The sequence below is a fragment of the Balaenoptera ricei genome, chromosome 16, assembly GCF_028023285.1.
Source record: "Balaenoptera ricei isolate mBalRic1 chromosome 16, mBalRic1.hap2, whole genome shotgun sequence".
Classification (NCBI taxonomy): Eukaryota; Metazoa; Chordata; class Mammalia; order Artiodactyla; family Balaenopteridae; genus Balaenoptera; species Balaenoptera ricei.
The window spans coordinates 109570130-109587559 of NC_082654.1; the positions used below are offsets into that span (position 1 = coordinate 109570130).

At 45.9% G+C, this 17430-nt stretch overlaps 1 protein-coding gene across 1 annotated transcript in view; it reads left to right on the top strand.

Annotated features, from left to right (window-relative positions):
• Positions 1-1051: 1051 nt before the first annotated feature.
• The window catches only part of KCNK1 (potassium two pore domain channel subfamily K member 1), a 47676-nt gene continuing 31297 nt past the window's right edge, over positions 1052-17430 (top strand). The window contains exon 1 of the mRNA XM_059899911.1: positions 1052-1625. Within this exon, the coding sequence (XP_059755894.1) occupies positions 1271-1625 (355 nt within the window). The 5' untranslated portion in view covers positions 1052-1270. The remainder of the gene's footprint in view (positions 1626-17430) is intronic.

Below are 17430 nucleotides of genomic sequence, written 5' to 3' on the forward strand. Positions count from 1 at the left end.
TATCCATCGTATATATAATAGTTTGCATCTGCTAATCCCAAACTCTGAATCCCTCCCTCCCTCACACCCCCTCCCGCTTGGCAACCACAAGTTTATTCTCTATGTCTGTGAATCTGTTTCATAGAAGAGTTCATTTGTGTCATACTTTAGATTCCACATAAAAATGATATCATCTGGTATTTGTCTTTCTTTATCTGACCAACTTCACTCAGTATGATAATCTCTAGGTCCATCCACGTTGCTGCAGATGGCATTATTTCATTCTTTTTTAGAGATATCATAATTCATTTAACCATTCCTCTATTTTGGAATAGTTAGATTGTTCCTGACTTCATTATTTCGTATATAATATAGATATATATTGTTTATGAACAGCCTTCTCTATAAATCTTTGTTTCCCTGATTATTTTTTCTTAGGACACATCACGGTGTCAGAGCACATAAACTCTTTCAAGGCTCTTGAAACCTACCCTCAAATTGCCTTTGCAAAAAGGGTGCACCATCTAGACTCTGGCCCACAGCAAGGGCGTCCCCTTAAAAAGAAACGCCACTCGGGAAAGCTCAGTTGCTTCTGGTAGTTGACATATTGGGACCTTTCTTCACTCTTCACGTTCTAAAGAATTAGGGTTCAGAAATGTGGCTTTTCCTAAACTCTGCCTTCCTCTTCAGGTTCCAGGTGCCTTCCAGCCCTGAGATTCCGGTCTTTTCACCATCATCACTGGCACCAGATTGCTCAACCCGCTCCGCCCAGTAAGAGAAGATGGAAAGTATTCCAGCGCTCTCTTTGTTGTAATAGTTGCTTTAAGAAGAAATAGGTGGGAAACGGTGTAGCTGGGACTGGGGTCTTGGAACGGCAGCGAACAGCCCAGAAGTGTGTACACACACACACGCACACACACACGCACGCAAGCACACACTCCCTCCCACCCCGCCTGCCGGGCGCTCGGGCGGGCTGGGAGGGGGAACCTGGGCGGGGAGCCGGAGGCGCCGCGCGGCGGGGCGGGGCGGGGTCCGGGCGGCCCGGGGGGCGGAGTCAAGGGCGGGGGCTCCCCGGCCGCGCGCCCAGCCCCCCGCGCAGCCTGCAAGTTTGCTCGGCGGTCTCGGGCGGGTCTCGGGCGCCTCTCGGGCTACCTGAACCGGCCACCACGTCAGCGCCACATCATCTGGGTGTTTTCTATTTGCAAGGAAACAGGAAAAGAAGGGCGAAGAAGCTCTCCGGAGCGGGCGGGCCGGTCTGCGGCGCGGGCCTCGCGGCCGGACGGCGGAGAAGATGCTGCAGTCCCTGGCCGGCAGCTCGTGCGTGCGCCTGGTGGAGCGGCACCGCTCGGCCTGGTGCTTCGGCTTCCTGGTGCTCGGCTACCTGCTCTACCTGGTCTTCGGCGCCGTGGTCTTCTCGTCGGTGGAGCTGCCCTACGAGGACCTGCTGCGCCAGGAGCTGCGCAAGCTGAAGCGGCGCTTCCTGGAGGAGCACGAGTGCCTGTCGGAGCCGCAGCTCGAGCAGTTCCTGGGCCGGGTGCTGGAGGCCAGCAACTACGGCGTGTCGGTGCTCAGCAACGCCTCGGGCAACTGGAACTGGGACTTCACCTCCGCGCTCTTCTTCGCCAGCACCGTGCTCTCCACCACAGGTAGGAGGCCCGCCCCGCGCCCCCGGCCCCGATCCCCGATCGGCCCCCTGATCCGCCCCCCCCCCTTCCTCCTTCCATCCCCGGGCCCCTCCGGCTCTGATCACTGGGGACCGGCTCCGCGGCGCCGGAAGCCGGCGAGGCGGCCTCAGAGCGCGACTCGGGGGTGGCCGCCCGGAACTCTTGGAGGGGTCCCTCGGGCTGTGGTTTTTAGTTCGCCGCATCCTACACCGGACCGTCCGCTTGGAGTCGGTACCGTCCTGGCCAGCGCGCGGCGAGGCCGGGGCCGGTGGAAACTCTCCGGTGCTCCGAGGGCGCTCACCTCCCTCCCGCCCCCATCCCGCCCGGCCGAGGCTGCGGAACCGAAGGGTAAAGCGTTAAAGGGTCACCTTCCGGAGGGGGCCTCTCTTCGGATGATGCAGTGGTGTTTTCGGCTCTTTTTCTATCGCGGGGGCCGTTTTAGGGTTAGCCGAGTGACGTGTCGCTCTGTTCTTCGCAGGTGACCTCTGAGCGCACAGGCCGATCCGGTTTCTTTTCGGAGCGGGAGGAGGGATGAGGGAAGGGAGCATCCGATTGCCCGTGAACCGGCAAAATGGGGGCACCCTGATTCAGCATTTTCTTTTTTTTTTCAACTTTCCGTGTGCGAGGCCACGCTTGAACTCCTAAGCGCCACTTCGCTCGCACCGCTCACCCGGCAGGACGTTCTCGGATGGAGGATGTCCTTCCTGGGGGCGGGAGGAGGCCGGCCCCGCGCTCCAGGGCGCCGAAACTGTGCCAGATTGGATGGAGCAGGCTGAGTTGTCCCAGCCGTGGCTAAGTGAGGCACGTATATACCTGAGGGGGAGGTGTTATCCTTTGGGATCTGGACCCTGGAAAGTGGTCTCAGAGAGCATGCAACGCGCCATCCCGTCTCTATCCATGAGGTCAGTTCTTTGAACAGTCCATCTTGGCTTCCACAAGGTCACACGCTTCCTGGTTGCCGGTGTCGTCCTGGAACCTGGGCCTCGTGATTTCCCTGCCAGGGACGTGCAGTACCCCATCCCCCCACCTTTACAGGTGAATCAACTTTGTGTTTCTCGGATTCTGCCTTCTCCCCATACCCTCTCGCCGCCTCCCAGGGTTTATTTCTTTATAATCCCCTTGGGTTAAACCCAGTTCTGCTAATCATTTGGTAATGAGTAACGGTATACTCTCCAGGTATCATGTAATATGGTGATTCAGAAGTGTGGGGTGAATTACTAAACTGACAGGAGCCTGCCCTGCAATAAACAGAAGTAGAATTCTACTTTGTATTGTGATGCTTTCTAAAAGTAGCCTTAAGACAGACCTGTTATCTTACTTTTTAACTTTTCCAACGCTGCTCTTTAGTTTTTTTTCTCCCGACCAGTCCAGCTTTGGCTGTCTCTACCTCACTCTGTTCCTTAGATCCTTTAGAACTCACCTTGTCTTTCCTTTGGAGTATGTTTGTGCGAAATCGGGAATCATGTCTTCTCTGCAGAAGTAAGTGGTTTCACTGAGCTGCAGAAGGTCTGCAACTAGGTCACAACGTTGGGTAAATATTATGGAGAATGATGATAACTTTTAGATACTTTCTAAATAACGGGACTTCAAAGATGGAACAGGAGTAAGAACAGTATTATGAGGAAAAGAACAGGTTTGCTGCTCCTGGGTGGGATTTTCCATCACTGACGCAGCTCTTGTATAATCTCAACATCAGATACACCTAATTAAATGTCAAAAATACTAGTTTACGTCTTGAACAGACAGTTCTTTCCCAGATTCCCTCCCTCCCTTTTTGCAACTAGGAAAATCTGCAGTTCTTGTTAAAAAAAAAAAAGGTGGGGAAAGATGTCTTATTATTGGTATTCGGATTGCATTGTAGTTCCTAAGAAAGTGTGTATTCAGGCAAAACAAGAGTTCATTTAGGAAATCAGTGCAAGGGGGCACTTAAGGATAAACTAGATGAAAAACATTTGCTTCTTGGTTTGTAAAATTAGCAAATCAGTGAATTCTTGTCGTTGATAGAATAGAATTTATTAATTCAAATAGAATGTTAATAAAAATGTAGAATTTTATTCTAAATCATAGATAACTCTTTTCTCGGTTTTATATTGACCCATCCTGTGACATGTTTGATGTTCCATGTGTTAACTGGTTTTGTGGCAGAGGATCAGGTAATTTTTAGGGTCAATCTAGTGTACTTCATTGCTAGAAAAATATTTTCTGGAAAAGCACCAGGCAACTCAAATGAATTGGAATCGTGGTTTATGCTTCTCTTCAGGTAGATATTAGACATGCTGTAATTTTTTTTTCTTTTTGAATTTTATTTTATCTATTTTTTTATACAGCAGGTTCTTATTAGTTACCCATTTTATACATATTAGTGTATATATGTCAATCCCAATCTCCCAATTCATCCCACCCCCCCCACCCCGGCCAGCTGTAATTTTTTAAAAATTCTTCTACCACGGATGATGGCAACTCACTGAGATAATTGTCACCCTGTCAATCAGTGCTGTCAACCCCTGGCTTGGCCAGAATGGTAACAATGGGCGTTACAAAGATGCGGTTCTTGGTAGTCATCGTCGTAACACAGGAACATGAACTCACTGATCGCAGAATCTTCTCCCAGAAAGTACAAGCTTCCATTTCTGGAAAGAACTGGGTAAAGTCTTCCTTCATGGTCTGTTTGGAAGAAGCCTTAAGTTGGTAATTCAGCAATGTTCTCTTCATTCTTTGCTCTGCCAAGGACTCTGAATTATTTCCAGCAAATAATTGAACATCTCTTTACTTCTTGATTATAAAAAGATCTACAGCAACATCTACATGGAAATCGTGAGCATGGAAGAAATTGCAGTCCACTTTTACCTTTTCAGAGGGCAGGGCTGTATAAAAATAAAAGGAGGGAAAAATAAATAAATAAATAAATAAAAGGAGGTGGTTATACATGCGGGTATTTCCCACATAACTTTTCTACTGTGATTTTTTTTTTTTTTTCAAGGATTAAAGAAATAATGTCTAGGTGACATTTGGAGAGTAAGAAATAATTTTTATTAAAGTTGTCCTCAGTAGCCATATAAAATGGTGAGCAATCTCATTCATTCTTAAGAACAGTTTGTCCAAAAACGGGTATGAATTTCATGTACAATATTCTGAGCAAAAGCCAAATACAAAAAAGTATTAGTCTGTAATTCCGTTTGCGTGATGTTCTAGAATAAACAAAATTAACATCTAGTGAAATATACAGTGGAAGAGAGGTAAGGACTAGGGGATAATTCTGAATGAGGAATGAGCACAAAAGTAATTTCTGGGGTGATGGAAGTAATCTGCTTATTGATAGGACTGTAGTTGACACCGGTGTATGAATTTATCCAAATACATTGAGTTTTGAACTTTGGATTTGTACATTTGACCTTGTGTAAATTTTACCTAAAATAAGGGAACCATAAACAACAACAATATGATATGTATAAAAATGATTACTACAGACATCTAGAGGGTAGTTACTAATGAAATGGCAGGATGGAGTGTTATTCTGGAGGGTCTCATATGTGTCTTCTTAGTTACTAGTGTGTTACATTTTCTAATTTAGATGGTGTTTAGGTAGTTGTCTTTATAATAATTTTAAAATATACAAATATGTTTGATATACTATTCTGTACATAAATTTCAGTACTTAACACAAGGTTAAAAGTTTATGTGGAGTGAAAAGGTTTTGCTGATAGCTATGCTAATTTTTGAAAAAGAAGAACCAAGGGATATGTTCAACCCAGGCTCCTGACTTGTCCCTCCCCCCAACGTCTCCCCTTTGGTAGCCATGGGTTTGTTTTCAGGATCTGTGAGTCTGTTTCTGTTTTGTAAATAAGTTCATTTGTATCATTTTTTAAATGGGATTCCACATATGACTGATATCAGTGATGTTTGTCTTTGTCTGACTTGCTTCACATAGTATGATGATCTTTAGGTCCATCCATGTTGCTGCAAATGGCAAGATTTGCTTCTTTTTTATGGCCAACTGATATTCCATTTGTAAGCAAGACTTAAACACAGACTTAGAACTGTAAAACTCCTCAAAAAACATAAGGAAAACTTCTTGGACGTTGGTCATGGCAACATTTCTTGGATGTCACATGAAAATCACAGGTAGCAAAGCCCAAAATACAAAAGTGGGACTACGTCAAACTCAAAAGCTTCTACACAAAGGAAATAATCAACAAAATGAAATGGCATATATTCTCTTTATCAGGGGGTGAAGTCCTCTTCTATTAAGTGTTTATTGAGCATTTTTACTATGAAAGAGTTTTGCTTGTTGACAAATGCTTTTTCTCTAACGACATAATTTTGTGATTTTTAACTTTCTATCTTTAATATGCTATAATGTATTATTGAATTATATTAATTAAACTAATTTTGTATTTCTGGGATTAATAATAATAATAAAAAAGAACAGTTTGTCATGTCAGTTTACTACATATTTGCTTCAGTATTCATCCCCCTAAGCAAGGCTCTATCATGATGGTGGATGGGGAAAATATACAGTTTTTGTATGTATATGTGATTAAAGCTGCCTCGACCTTTGCTGCTTTATGAGTATGGGGTCCACACGATTGCTCAGTCCCCGTTTCCGTCCTTTGTAGGCATGCTGCCTTGTCCCTCTTTATGAAGAGATGTTTTAAGACTCTTATTTAAATGGCTCAGAAAAGGAACTAAATTTGGCTTGTTTTCTAATGGCCTTTGTTTTAGTCAGGTCGGCAGCATTGGCAGTTTTCAAAAAAAGAAGGTGGAAAAAGGTAATGGGAGGTGCCTGATGGATCCTTAGTTTTCAGATTATTTTCAGAAGGAGAAGTGTATTTTCACCGACAACAGATATTTATTGGGCTCTTAGAATAGAATAGGGGTGGGTGAACTCTGGCTTCAGGGTCAAATCTGACCCACCACCTATTTTTGTGTGTCCCAAGCTAGGAATGGTTTTTATATCTTCAAATAGCTGAAAAAAAAGTCAAAAGGAAAACAGTACTTCCTGACACATTAAAGTTTTTTGGAAATCACATTTCAGCATCCCTAAACGAATTTTATTGCTCTACAGCCGCACAACCATTTGCTTCTGTATTATGGTTGCTTCCCACGTCCAATGGCAGAGCTGAGAGTTGCAACAGAAACTAGAGGCCCATGTGCCCTAAAATATTAACTGTCTGGTGTGCCCTAAAATATTAACTGTCTGGCCTTTTGTAGAAAAAGTTTGCCCAACCCCTCCTTAAAATAATGCTTGGAAGGAACTCTAAGTCAGAGGAGTTCTAAGTGCCTTACTTCCTTTTGGAAAACTTTTTCTAGAAGACAGTTTAGCTCCTCAGGTTTCTTTGTGCTGTTTTTTTAAGTGGTTTGCAACATTTAAATTATGCACTGCCACCCATAGCCTCTTCCAGAACAAATGATTGTTTATTATAGGATGTGTCACTAGTTTTTGGTCAAATCTGTGACACACTGCTTTTTTTCTCTTTTTTTTTTAATGGTGACAAAGCTACACTTCATGTTGGGATTACCTTATCTAAAATGTGCGGTAAATACTATATTATATCTGGAGCAGAAATGACAACGAGGAAGGAAATTCCACCAGAAGCAAACAAGCAAACTCTATCAGCCAGAAGAGAGATCTGACATCCCACGTGCAGAAGTTTGCATATTTATTCACAGGAGAGCCTTTGGTCTTGATTTTGAGCCTTTACATTTAATTCTAACAAATTCAATGATCTGGTTTTCAAGCCCCTAAAAAATGAAAAAAGGAAAGGCACAGCTCCAGGCAAACATAAGAGAAAGGTCATGAAAACACACATACCTTAAAAACCAGGGAAATAAAATGATACTGTGTGCCAGGCAGTATTTCCGTATATTATCTTCCATGTATTGCCAGGAAGTGATGAGGTGTAGGTATCATTATCCTCTCTTTACAGAGGCTGGAATGGAAGTTTTGCTTGAGTGGCTTCTCTAACTAGGTCACAGAGCTAGAAGTGACTGGCCTTGATTTGAATCCAGACGTGTCTGAATTAAGAACTTGAGTTTTACCTAGTGTCTGGGCATAGGGGGTTGTTTGGGGATGACTCCTGTCCCCCAGATTCAGATGTTGAAGTCCTCACCCCAGTACTTCAACATGTGACTATATACTTGGAGGTAGGACCTTTGAAGAGGTGATTAAGTTAAAATGAGGACCCAGTGAGAAGGTGGCCGTCTGCAAGCCAAGGAGAGAGGCCTCAGAAGAAACCAACCCTGCAGACACCTTGATCTTGGACTTCCAGCCTCCAGAACTGGGAGAAAATAAATTTCTTTGTTCAAGTCACCCAGTCACTTTGTAATGGCAGCCCCAGCAAACTAATACAGAATTACTCAAGTAATTATTTTTTAGTTGTACAAATAACCCCTCCACCCCTCCCCAAAAAATATAGGAGCACAAACATAATTTTTAAGGTCTTTACTGTTGCAGCCAACAATTTCATTTGCCTGGGTTGGATTGGACATCCTTGTTTTAGAACACAGTCTAGTAATTGATATAACTGAAATATATTGAATTGATAATTGAAATACCGAGAACAATACTTCAACATGCTTCTGTTTAAGAAAACAGAGATGTGTGTGATAAATTCTAGAAACATTTCCATCCAATAATGATCAAAGAGTAGATATTAGTGTTTAATGTGTAAACCCATACCTGTCTATAGAACATCAGTATTTTGAAAGGTTTTTTTTTTTCAAGACTATAAATATGCTGTTATCTGTGCCTGTTTTATGGCACCTGGGACATACTGTACTGTTATAAATGAATGTATCTTGAAAGAAAGTATGTGTTGCTTTTATGATATGACTGTAAGTCTTGTCAAGAATACAATCTCCAATTATCCCAGTAGCCTAGGGAGAAGTCTGGTGCCTTTCAGGACAAGTAGTTTTATGGCACTGCTCGTCGTTGGGGCAGAGCACCTGTTGTCGTGGAGGAGGAGAGTGCTAGAAGTTTGGAGCAAGTGGAATTGTTAATGCTCAACCGTTTTAACCCATACCAACGTCCAACTCACGTGGGTCAACTTACTACAAGCTGGCTTCAGGCACAGAGACAGTGTCTACACCGTACACTCTCCTTGGCATAAAGTGCCCCGTGTAGATTTTATTCTTGAGATGTCATCATTCGATCGCAACTGTGGCCAAATCTGTGAAAGACTGAGATGCTTTGCTTCTCCGTTGACTGGTGTGTGATCATAACGCCTCTTACTGGCACAAGACAAAGGCTGTCTCTCTATCAAAAAGTGGGCAACTTCGGGGGTGTCGTCTTCACCGCCATGATGTTTCTTTCTCTCTCCTCCACTCGGTGCTCTGACTTTCTTTGTTCCTTCTCGGTGGATTCCTTGCCCTCAGAGTTTGTGGCCACTCTCTGTCGGGGCAGGGCTGTGCCCCTGACCTGAGGTCAAAATGAAGAAAGTGGGGTGGGGAGTTGCCGGCTTTCTTATTCCACACTTTCAACAAATAAAAACTATATTCTGTAGTTTTCAAAGAATATGCCATACTCTTGCTTGACTCTCATGGGTCTCTCTGGTCTTTTCCAATAAGTTTCTTTGTTTTGATTGTTTGTTTTAAATCTGGATGATGGAGGTGTAATTTCGTACGGGAAAATAGGTCCTTTTTAAGTATACAGCTGGATGAATTTTCCCACCAACATCATCAAGATAGAGAATACATCCATCACCCTACAAAGTTTCTTTATGCTCTTTTCTTGCCACTTTCTTCTACCCAGAGTCAGAAACTGACGACTACTTTGCTGTAGCTTTTCTAGAATGTCATATAAATGAAATGATATGGTATGCAAAAAAAAAAAAAAAAAAAAAGAAGAAGAAGGTGGGTTGGAGGTATAGAGGGGCTGTATCTGAAAGGGCTGTGTGATTCTCTCCCTGAGCATGAATCAGACCAGCAGGGCTTGTCTGTTATTTTCTAGCCGTGTTCATGTTTCTCCTCTTGAACCAGTAAAACAGAATCAATTCTTTTTTTTTTTTTTTTTAATAAATTTATTTATTTATTTTTGGCTGTGTTGGGTCTTCGTTTCTGTGTGAGGGCTTTCTCTAGTTGCGGCGAGCGGGGGCCACTCTTCGTCGCGGTGCGCGGGCCTCTCACTATCGCGGCCTCTCTAACAATCAGTTCTTATATTAAAGAGATTAATTGGGTTATGTTAGACATGGGCAGTGTTTTTTAATTGGCTCCCATATGCTCAATCCCAGATCAGAGTCTAACTGTTTGCATTGGCTACTCGGGCTCAGGTCGACTTGCTCTGTGAAATCAAAGCCTGCCCTCTGAAGCCTGGGTGGATTGATACCTGGTGATGAGCTTTAGGCAGAAAGCTCCTGGGGAACTCAGAGACCCAGTTCATGCGGTGTCAGTATAACCCTGGCTAGTGGGTGCAGAGCAGAGACAGCAAAAGCACACAGAATAAAAAATGCTAGTTTTCATTTGTCTTGAGTGTGGTCCATAGATTGCACATGAGAATAAGAGTTGGAGACACTGATGATCATGTCCGGCCTTTGTTACTGCTTTGGTGGCACCGTGACCCGAGTTAAGCTGTTTAAATCAAGTCGATGCCTCAGTCCCCTTTCCACTCAGCTTTATGGAAGCCTCCTGCGGTTTATTGAGACCCTGGTTTTCATTGTTTGGTCTGAAGCACAGTCTGATCAGTGAGCTTTCTGCCTGATGGCTCCCATAACGCCTTGTGTACCACTTTATGTCGGAATAGTCCATTCTTCTGTTACAGCACTTACCACCTTGTACTGACATCATTTGTTTTCCTAGCTGACCTCTCCCAAGAGCGGCCCTGAGGATGAGCACATTCTCAGCCTCCCTTCGCATCCCCAGCACTCAGTAGGTCCTCATTAAGTGCGATTTAAGGCACATTTCTTCACACTTGGGAATCTGTCTCCTCTTCTGGAAAATGAGGAAGGTTCTAAAGATGTTCTTCACTTTCAAGAGACCTTAGATATGATTCCATTGCCTTGATGAAGAAACAGAGGCCCGGGCTTCCCTGGTGGCGCAGTGGTTGAGAATCTGCCTGCTAATGCAGGGGACACGGGTTCGAGCCCTGGTCTGGGAAGATCCCACATGCCACGGAGCAGCTGGGCCCGTGAGCCACAACTACTGAGCCTGCGCGTCTGGAGCCTGTGCCCCGCGACGGGAGGGGCCGCGATAGTGAGAGGCCCGCGCACCGCGATGAAGAGCGGTCCCTGCACCGCGATGAAGAGTGGCCCCCACTTGCCTCAACTAGAGAAAGCCCTCGCATGAACCGAAGACCCAACACAGCCAAAAATAAAATAAAATAAATAAATAAAGTAGCTATAAAAAAAAAAAGAAAAGTGCTAAAAAAAAAAAAAAAAAAAAAGAAACAGAGGCCCAAATTGCTTTAATAACGTTTGAAGTTATTCGTATTGTCGACTGAAAAATTTTGCACAACCTAAAAGTTGAGAATTTTGTTTTATTCGGCGGACATTCTGAGGACTTCAAGCCTGGGACACAGCACCTCAGGTAACTCTGAGGGACTGCTCTGAAGAGGCAAGGGGGGAGCCAGGATATAGAGGAGCTTTTGCAACAAAACCCAGGTAGTCGGAACATCAAGAGATTACTGTTAATTAAGGAAAACGGGACCTCTCAAGTTAAGGAATTTAGTGCTTTTCTATGTAGGGGAAGATGCAAAGTCTGGGCTCACTGAATTCATTCCTTTGATATGCACCTCAGCTCTCTGAGGCCAGTATCCTGTGCTTCTAATCCTGAGTCTCAGGGTGCACGATCGATGGGGCGGCTGTAATGTGAAGGCTTGATGGCTGCAGCATTGTTTACCGGTATATAGCAGGCAATATTTTTTATTCACAGTATAAAAGCAGTTGTAGCTGAGTGCCTCACGTCTACTCAGTGCCCTGTGAAGGGTCCTAGGTGATCTAAAGGAAGGACGAAGGGATTCTTAAGCCAGTGTTTATTGGGCCCTTGGGGATCTTGCCTTCCTGGATGTGTCCATCTAGAGATGCAGGAAACAAGATAACTAAGTTAAACGCATAGTACGTATCATGGGGATAAATCTCCTAAGGAGAAACATCCTGCAGCAAAGGGAACCAAGGAGCTAGGGAGCATGTATTAGTGTGTGCTCGGGGCAGGGTGGGGTCCAGGAGGGTGGTCTTTGATGAGGAAGCGAAAAAAGGCCTTCCTGAGGAGATGGCATTTGAGTAAAGAGCTGAAGGAGGTGGGAGGCCATTATACAGCCATCTGGGGAACTGTGTTCCAGGACCGGGTCCCCATATTGGAGGGGCAGCTGGAAAGCCACTATGGCTGGATCCCAGTGAGAGGGGGAGTGGTGGGGCCCGTGGTGGAGGATGTCGTAGGCCACTGCAGAGCCTCTGGCTGTTCTCTCAGCAAGGTGGAGAGTACTGGGAGATTTTTAGTAAAGGGCGGTGGAAGTAGGTGGTGAGAGTGGTCAGGTTTCAGGTATGTATTGATGATAGAACCAACAGGGTTTGCCGATGGATTGGATGTGATTTGTGAGACAAAGCGGTCAAGAGAGACCCCCCTAGGTTTTTGGTCAGAGCCCCTGGCCATGTGGAGACGGAGGGAAAGCTGGGGAAGGATCGGGTGTTGGATGGAGCTCAGATGTGGGCCTGCTGAACTTGAGATCCCTACTGGGTGTCCAGGGGTCTCCACAAAGCATACACTCACCCCAGTGTGGTGGCCTGGGGAGACTGTAACTGCTTCCATTTGTTCAGCGGGCCTTGATTTCACATGCATCATTTATCTGACTGCAGAGGTTAAAGGCTTTTGAGGGGTGATATCTGAACTTGTCCTTGAAGGAGAAAGAGAGTGTCCTGAAATAGAAAAGAGGGAAAGGTACTCAGGTTGAAAATGTGAATTCTCTGGGCTGAGTTGCACTTTGATGAATGCATTTAACCATAGTTTAAACTCTGTACTTCAACCTCCAAGCTAAGAAAGAGCATGTAAACTGTCATACCGTTTTCTACTTTAGTATTAGGTAAGGCTGTGTGGGAAACTGGGGGGGAAAAGGCAGAAGGGTTTGCTTCATATTTTCTTAAGTTTAACAATCGTATATTTAGCATTTGATATAGTTCAGTGTAAAATTTACATTATATTTTGTCCAAAGAAAAACAATATATAAATATCTTTGGTATACTTTTTTTTAAGAGCAGCTAACATTAAAGTTACCAAGGAATCAGTCTAGGTCGCTTCTAGTTTTAGGAAGTAAATAAGAAAAACATGAGTTTTTTGTTCTTCCCACAAGGGATCTAGACATTTTCAGAGTCTGTCAGTTTCAAATAAACACATTTACAGTGTGTAACAGATGGGAAAATTATCATGTGACTCAGAAAACCACCTGAGTAATTTTCATTTCTTCAGAGTATTTTGTTTTTTTAAGTTTGCCAAATTACCACTTGAAAGGATCCCATTTGTATAGCTCCCTGCTTATTATGGCCGTCCATGGTCTAAGGATCCTCTTCTTTTTCTCAAATGTTGTTTTTTTGATGTCGCCTCCGCTCGTGCGTAACAGGAAGGAAAGCAGAGTGTTTGAAACTAGAATTAAAAGGTTAAAACCTTCTTGTAACTGAAATTCTTCAAATGTTTGAACACCGGTTGCCAAGGCGCTCAATTATTTAAAGACTGGTGCTAGGTGGGTTAAATAAGTTAATTAAAGCAGCCGGAGAGGCTGTTCTCCAGCTGCCTGGGTGTCAGATGCCCCACTGAGAAGTTCTGAGCGGGGAGAGAAGCCCCCACATCACGACCTGCCTGCCACCAGTGCTGTGACGTGAGCCATGGCAGCAAAACAGCCACTGGCCAGTGACGCAGATGCAGTGCCCAGCGGGGAAAGCGGAGCCCCAGCCTCACCCCCGCCAAGGGGACCGGCAATCTTCCACCTTGTGCGCCCCGCCTCCCCGATGCATCTTAAAGATGGAAAGGACAAAAAACTGAAATTGACAACGACAGCGACAAAAATGCAAACTTCCGTTAGTGGTTTATGGAACACGATCTAAGCCTGCATTCATTCTCCTGGCAGCTCTGGCTGAACACCTACTATTTAAAAAGATTATCTGAAGGAGGCTAAAAAGGCATATTTGCCACCTGTATTTCCTCTCTCACTTCACCCACGACTGCGTTATGTGTGTTGATCGGTGCTGGTCATCTCCCTCCCTGGCAGGGTTGTGTCACTACCCAGCACTGGTGGGGGAGCGTGTGTCCCAGGGGTTTCTCCTGCCATCCTGGTGTGGCCCTCTGCAGTGTCCACACGGCCAGCCAAGAGCAAGGGCTCCTCCAGGCAGTGTCCTTCCTAACCGCGGGCAGGGCTGGCTTCCTCTCACTAGCCCAGGGACTGGAGCTGCGGAGTGCGATTGTCCTCCGTGATATCAGACTGAATTAATGTGACAGAGTACAGTGTGATGAGTGAAAAGCGGCAATCGCGGATTATTTTTAGGATGAAGTTTTAACTTTCATCTGTACTGATTGACTAGACCTAGGCTTAAGTCAGTGTTACTAAAAGTGTCCTTTGGGGAACTTTAAAGAGTAAGCCTAGGGGCTTGAGTGAAAGGCGGTGGGATGGGAGGCATGAAAGGCTTGATCTGAGGACCAGAATGAGTCCTCATCGGCAGGAATCCATTGATAATCTCTCTAGAGGTCGGTTGTTTCCTCTGTGCAATGAAAGGGCTAAGATCCTCCTCCGCCTCTGAAGTCCTATGGTCCTAGGTCTTGGGAGTGTTTACTGGATACTTATCTAGTCTGTGCCCAACATGAGGGACCACATCAAAAGGCTGAAAGAGATCACCACTGACTTCAAAAAGCCTGCAGTCCAGGGACTTCCCAGGTGGTCCAGTGGTTAAGAGTCCACCATCTAGGACTTCCCTGGTGGCACGATGGTTAGGAATCCGCCTGCCAATGCAGGGGACGCGGGTTCGAGCCCTGGTCCGGGAAGATCCCACATGCCGCAGAGCAACTAAGCCCGTGCGCCACAACTCCTGGGCCCGTGAGCCACAACTACTGAAGCTCGCGTGCCTAGAGACCATGCTCCACAACAAGAGAAGCCACTGCAATGAGAAACCTGCGCACCGCAATGAACAGTAGCCCCCGCTCGCCGCAACTAGAGAAAGCCTGCACGCAGCAACGAAGACCCAACGCAGCCAAAAATAAAGACATTTATAAAAAAAAAAGAAAAGAATCCACCGTCTAATTCAGGGGATGCCGTTTCGATCCCTGGTCAGGGAACTAAGATCCCACATGCCGCGGGGCAACTAAGCCTTTGGGCCAAAACTAGAGAGCTAGCGTGCCGCAACTACTGAGCCCACGCGCTCTGGAGCCTGATCGCCACAACCAGAGAAGCCCGTGCGCTGCAGTGAAGACTGAGCACAGCAAAAAAAAAGAAGGCTGCAGTCCAGCTGGGGAGGGTAAAGTAATACATAAACAGCCGCACGGGGTGTAGATACCTAAGTGCTGAATTGTGTGAGGCCCTGGGGGCAGCTGTAGGATTTTGCGGGGGAGACCAGGGTGGGCTGAGGTGTTCAGAGAAGCCTCACGTGTGCTCAGCACTGGTACCCAAAGAGGAATCGAGTCTGGCCTTCGAGAGAGCGTGGGATGCCAGCCTCACCCAGCCCAGAGCCACCTGTGGGTGAGCTGCTGAAGAGATGTACGTGTGGGGGGCGAGGGCCTCGAATGTGGGAAGTGGAGTTTGCCCTTGACCCTGGGGGTAATAGGGAGCCACTGCAGGTTCCTGAGCCTGCTCTATGATGAACAGTCCGGCCCGCAGACTGGCTTAAGAGGGGAGAAGCTAAAGGTAGGGACCATGGCTCTGAGGCTTTTGCAGTCATTCAAACACAGGTAGCTTGCACTGAAGAAGAGACAGAAGTGCCCAAAGGACCACCAGAGGATGGAGAGTTGCAGGATGGGGTGGGGAAGGGCCCCAGGCAGAGCTCACACAGAGCTCGTAGGTGGACATAAATGGGGACTCCTAGGCCCTGGGGCAGTGGGATGAGGGAGATCACCGTGGCCTGGCATACCGAGAATTTCACAGCCCACACCCCCGTGACATTAACGTGCATCAGCACGTTGCTCCTGTTAATCAGAGTGTAAGTTCTTGCCGGGGGTGTATGTGGCCGGAAACAACCCCAGGCCTGTGCTCCTTCACCTCCTCACCCGTTTGTGGGTTGCCCAGACCCCAGACTTTGGTGTGTTTCTGGGGGACGCAGGGAGGCTATGGCGAGCTGGGTCCCTCTCCCCAAATTCTCGTGGCTTCAGCCACAGGATGATGAATAAGCTCTCCAGGCTGTGGCAATCAATGTTTCTCGTAGTTAGTATGTCATTTAGTTACAAAGGAGCACTTCTAAATTGTGTTGAAGAATTCAAAGTCGGTAGAATAGCCATTCCCCAGATCATGTGTATGCTTCTACTTGGCTCTAAGTTAGTTTTCTTTGGACAGACTAAAATCTCCACTTCAGCCCCGTTCCTGAGTGACCAAGCTCTTGACTTTAAAAGAAACACGCATGTTATACATGCAGTTATTTGCATTTCATAATCATTCAAGAGGATTCCCTAGTGCACAGACTCAGCATAAGGATGTCTGGCTTTGCTTTAATCTCCTAGCCTTCATTTTTGCTTCAAGGGCAGCCAGTATTACAAGTCCTTTCTTCACAAGGAAGCTGGGATGGCAGAACAGCTGTATGAAAACTCATAAATGCTTTGAGGCAAAGACACCCCTTAGTATACGTTTTTAAATTCACGGTCTTATTCTGTTTTCTTCCTCATCAGATGTGACTTTTATTTTTAACCACACACGTGATCATGCTAGCAAAGTCTCCTTTTCCTTCTTGCTACCTCATTGGAAAGCCATGAACTCAAGAAGTGTGTTCCGTGTTGAACCCACATGTGCACAGTTGTTTTCGTAGCCAAGGTATTTCCACAGCTCCTCAGCGGGTCTGAGAGAGATTCCCATGTGTGGAAATGTTGAAAAGCAAAGCAAAGTTGATCAGATTTTTTATTCTCTTAAAAATCTGCCCAAGGGACTTCCCTGGTGGCGCAGTGGTTAAGAATCCACCATCTAGGGCTTCCCTGGTGGCACAGTGGTTGAGAATCTCCCTGCCAATGCAGGGGACACGGGTTCGAGCCCTGGTCTGGGAAGATCCCACATGCCACGGAGCAGCTAGGCCTGTGAGCCACAATTACTGAGCCTGCGCATCTGGAGCCTGTGCTCCGGAACAAGAGAGGCCGCGATAATGAGAGACCCACGCACCGCGATGAAGAGTGGCCCCCACTTGCCGCAACTAGAGAAAGCCCTCGCACAGAAACGAGGACCCAACACAGCCATAAATAAATAAATAAATAAATTAAAAAAAAAAAAAAAAAAGAATCCACCATCTAGGACTTCCCTGGTGGCACAGTGGTTAGGAATCCGCCTGCCAGTGCAGGGGACATGGGTTCGAGCCCTGGTCTGGGAAGATCCCACATGCCACGGAGCAACTAAGCCCATGAGCCACAACTACTGAAGCCGGTGCGCCTAGAGCCCGTGCTCCACAACAAGAGAAGCCACCGCAATGAGAAGCCCATACACCGCAACGAAGACCCAACACAGCCAAAAATAAATAAATAAAATAAATAAAAATCTGCCCAAACAAACTTATGGTTGCCAAGGGGGAAAGGGGTCGGGGGAAGGATAAATTGGGAGATTGGGATTGACATATACACACTACTATATATAAAATAAGTAACTAATAAGAACCTACTGTATAGCACAGGGAACTCTACTCAATACTCTGTA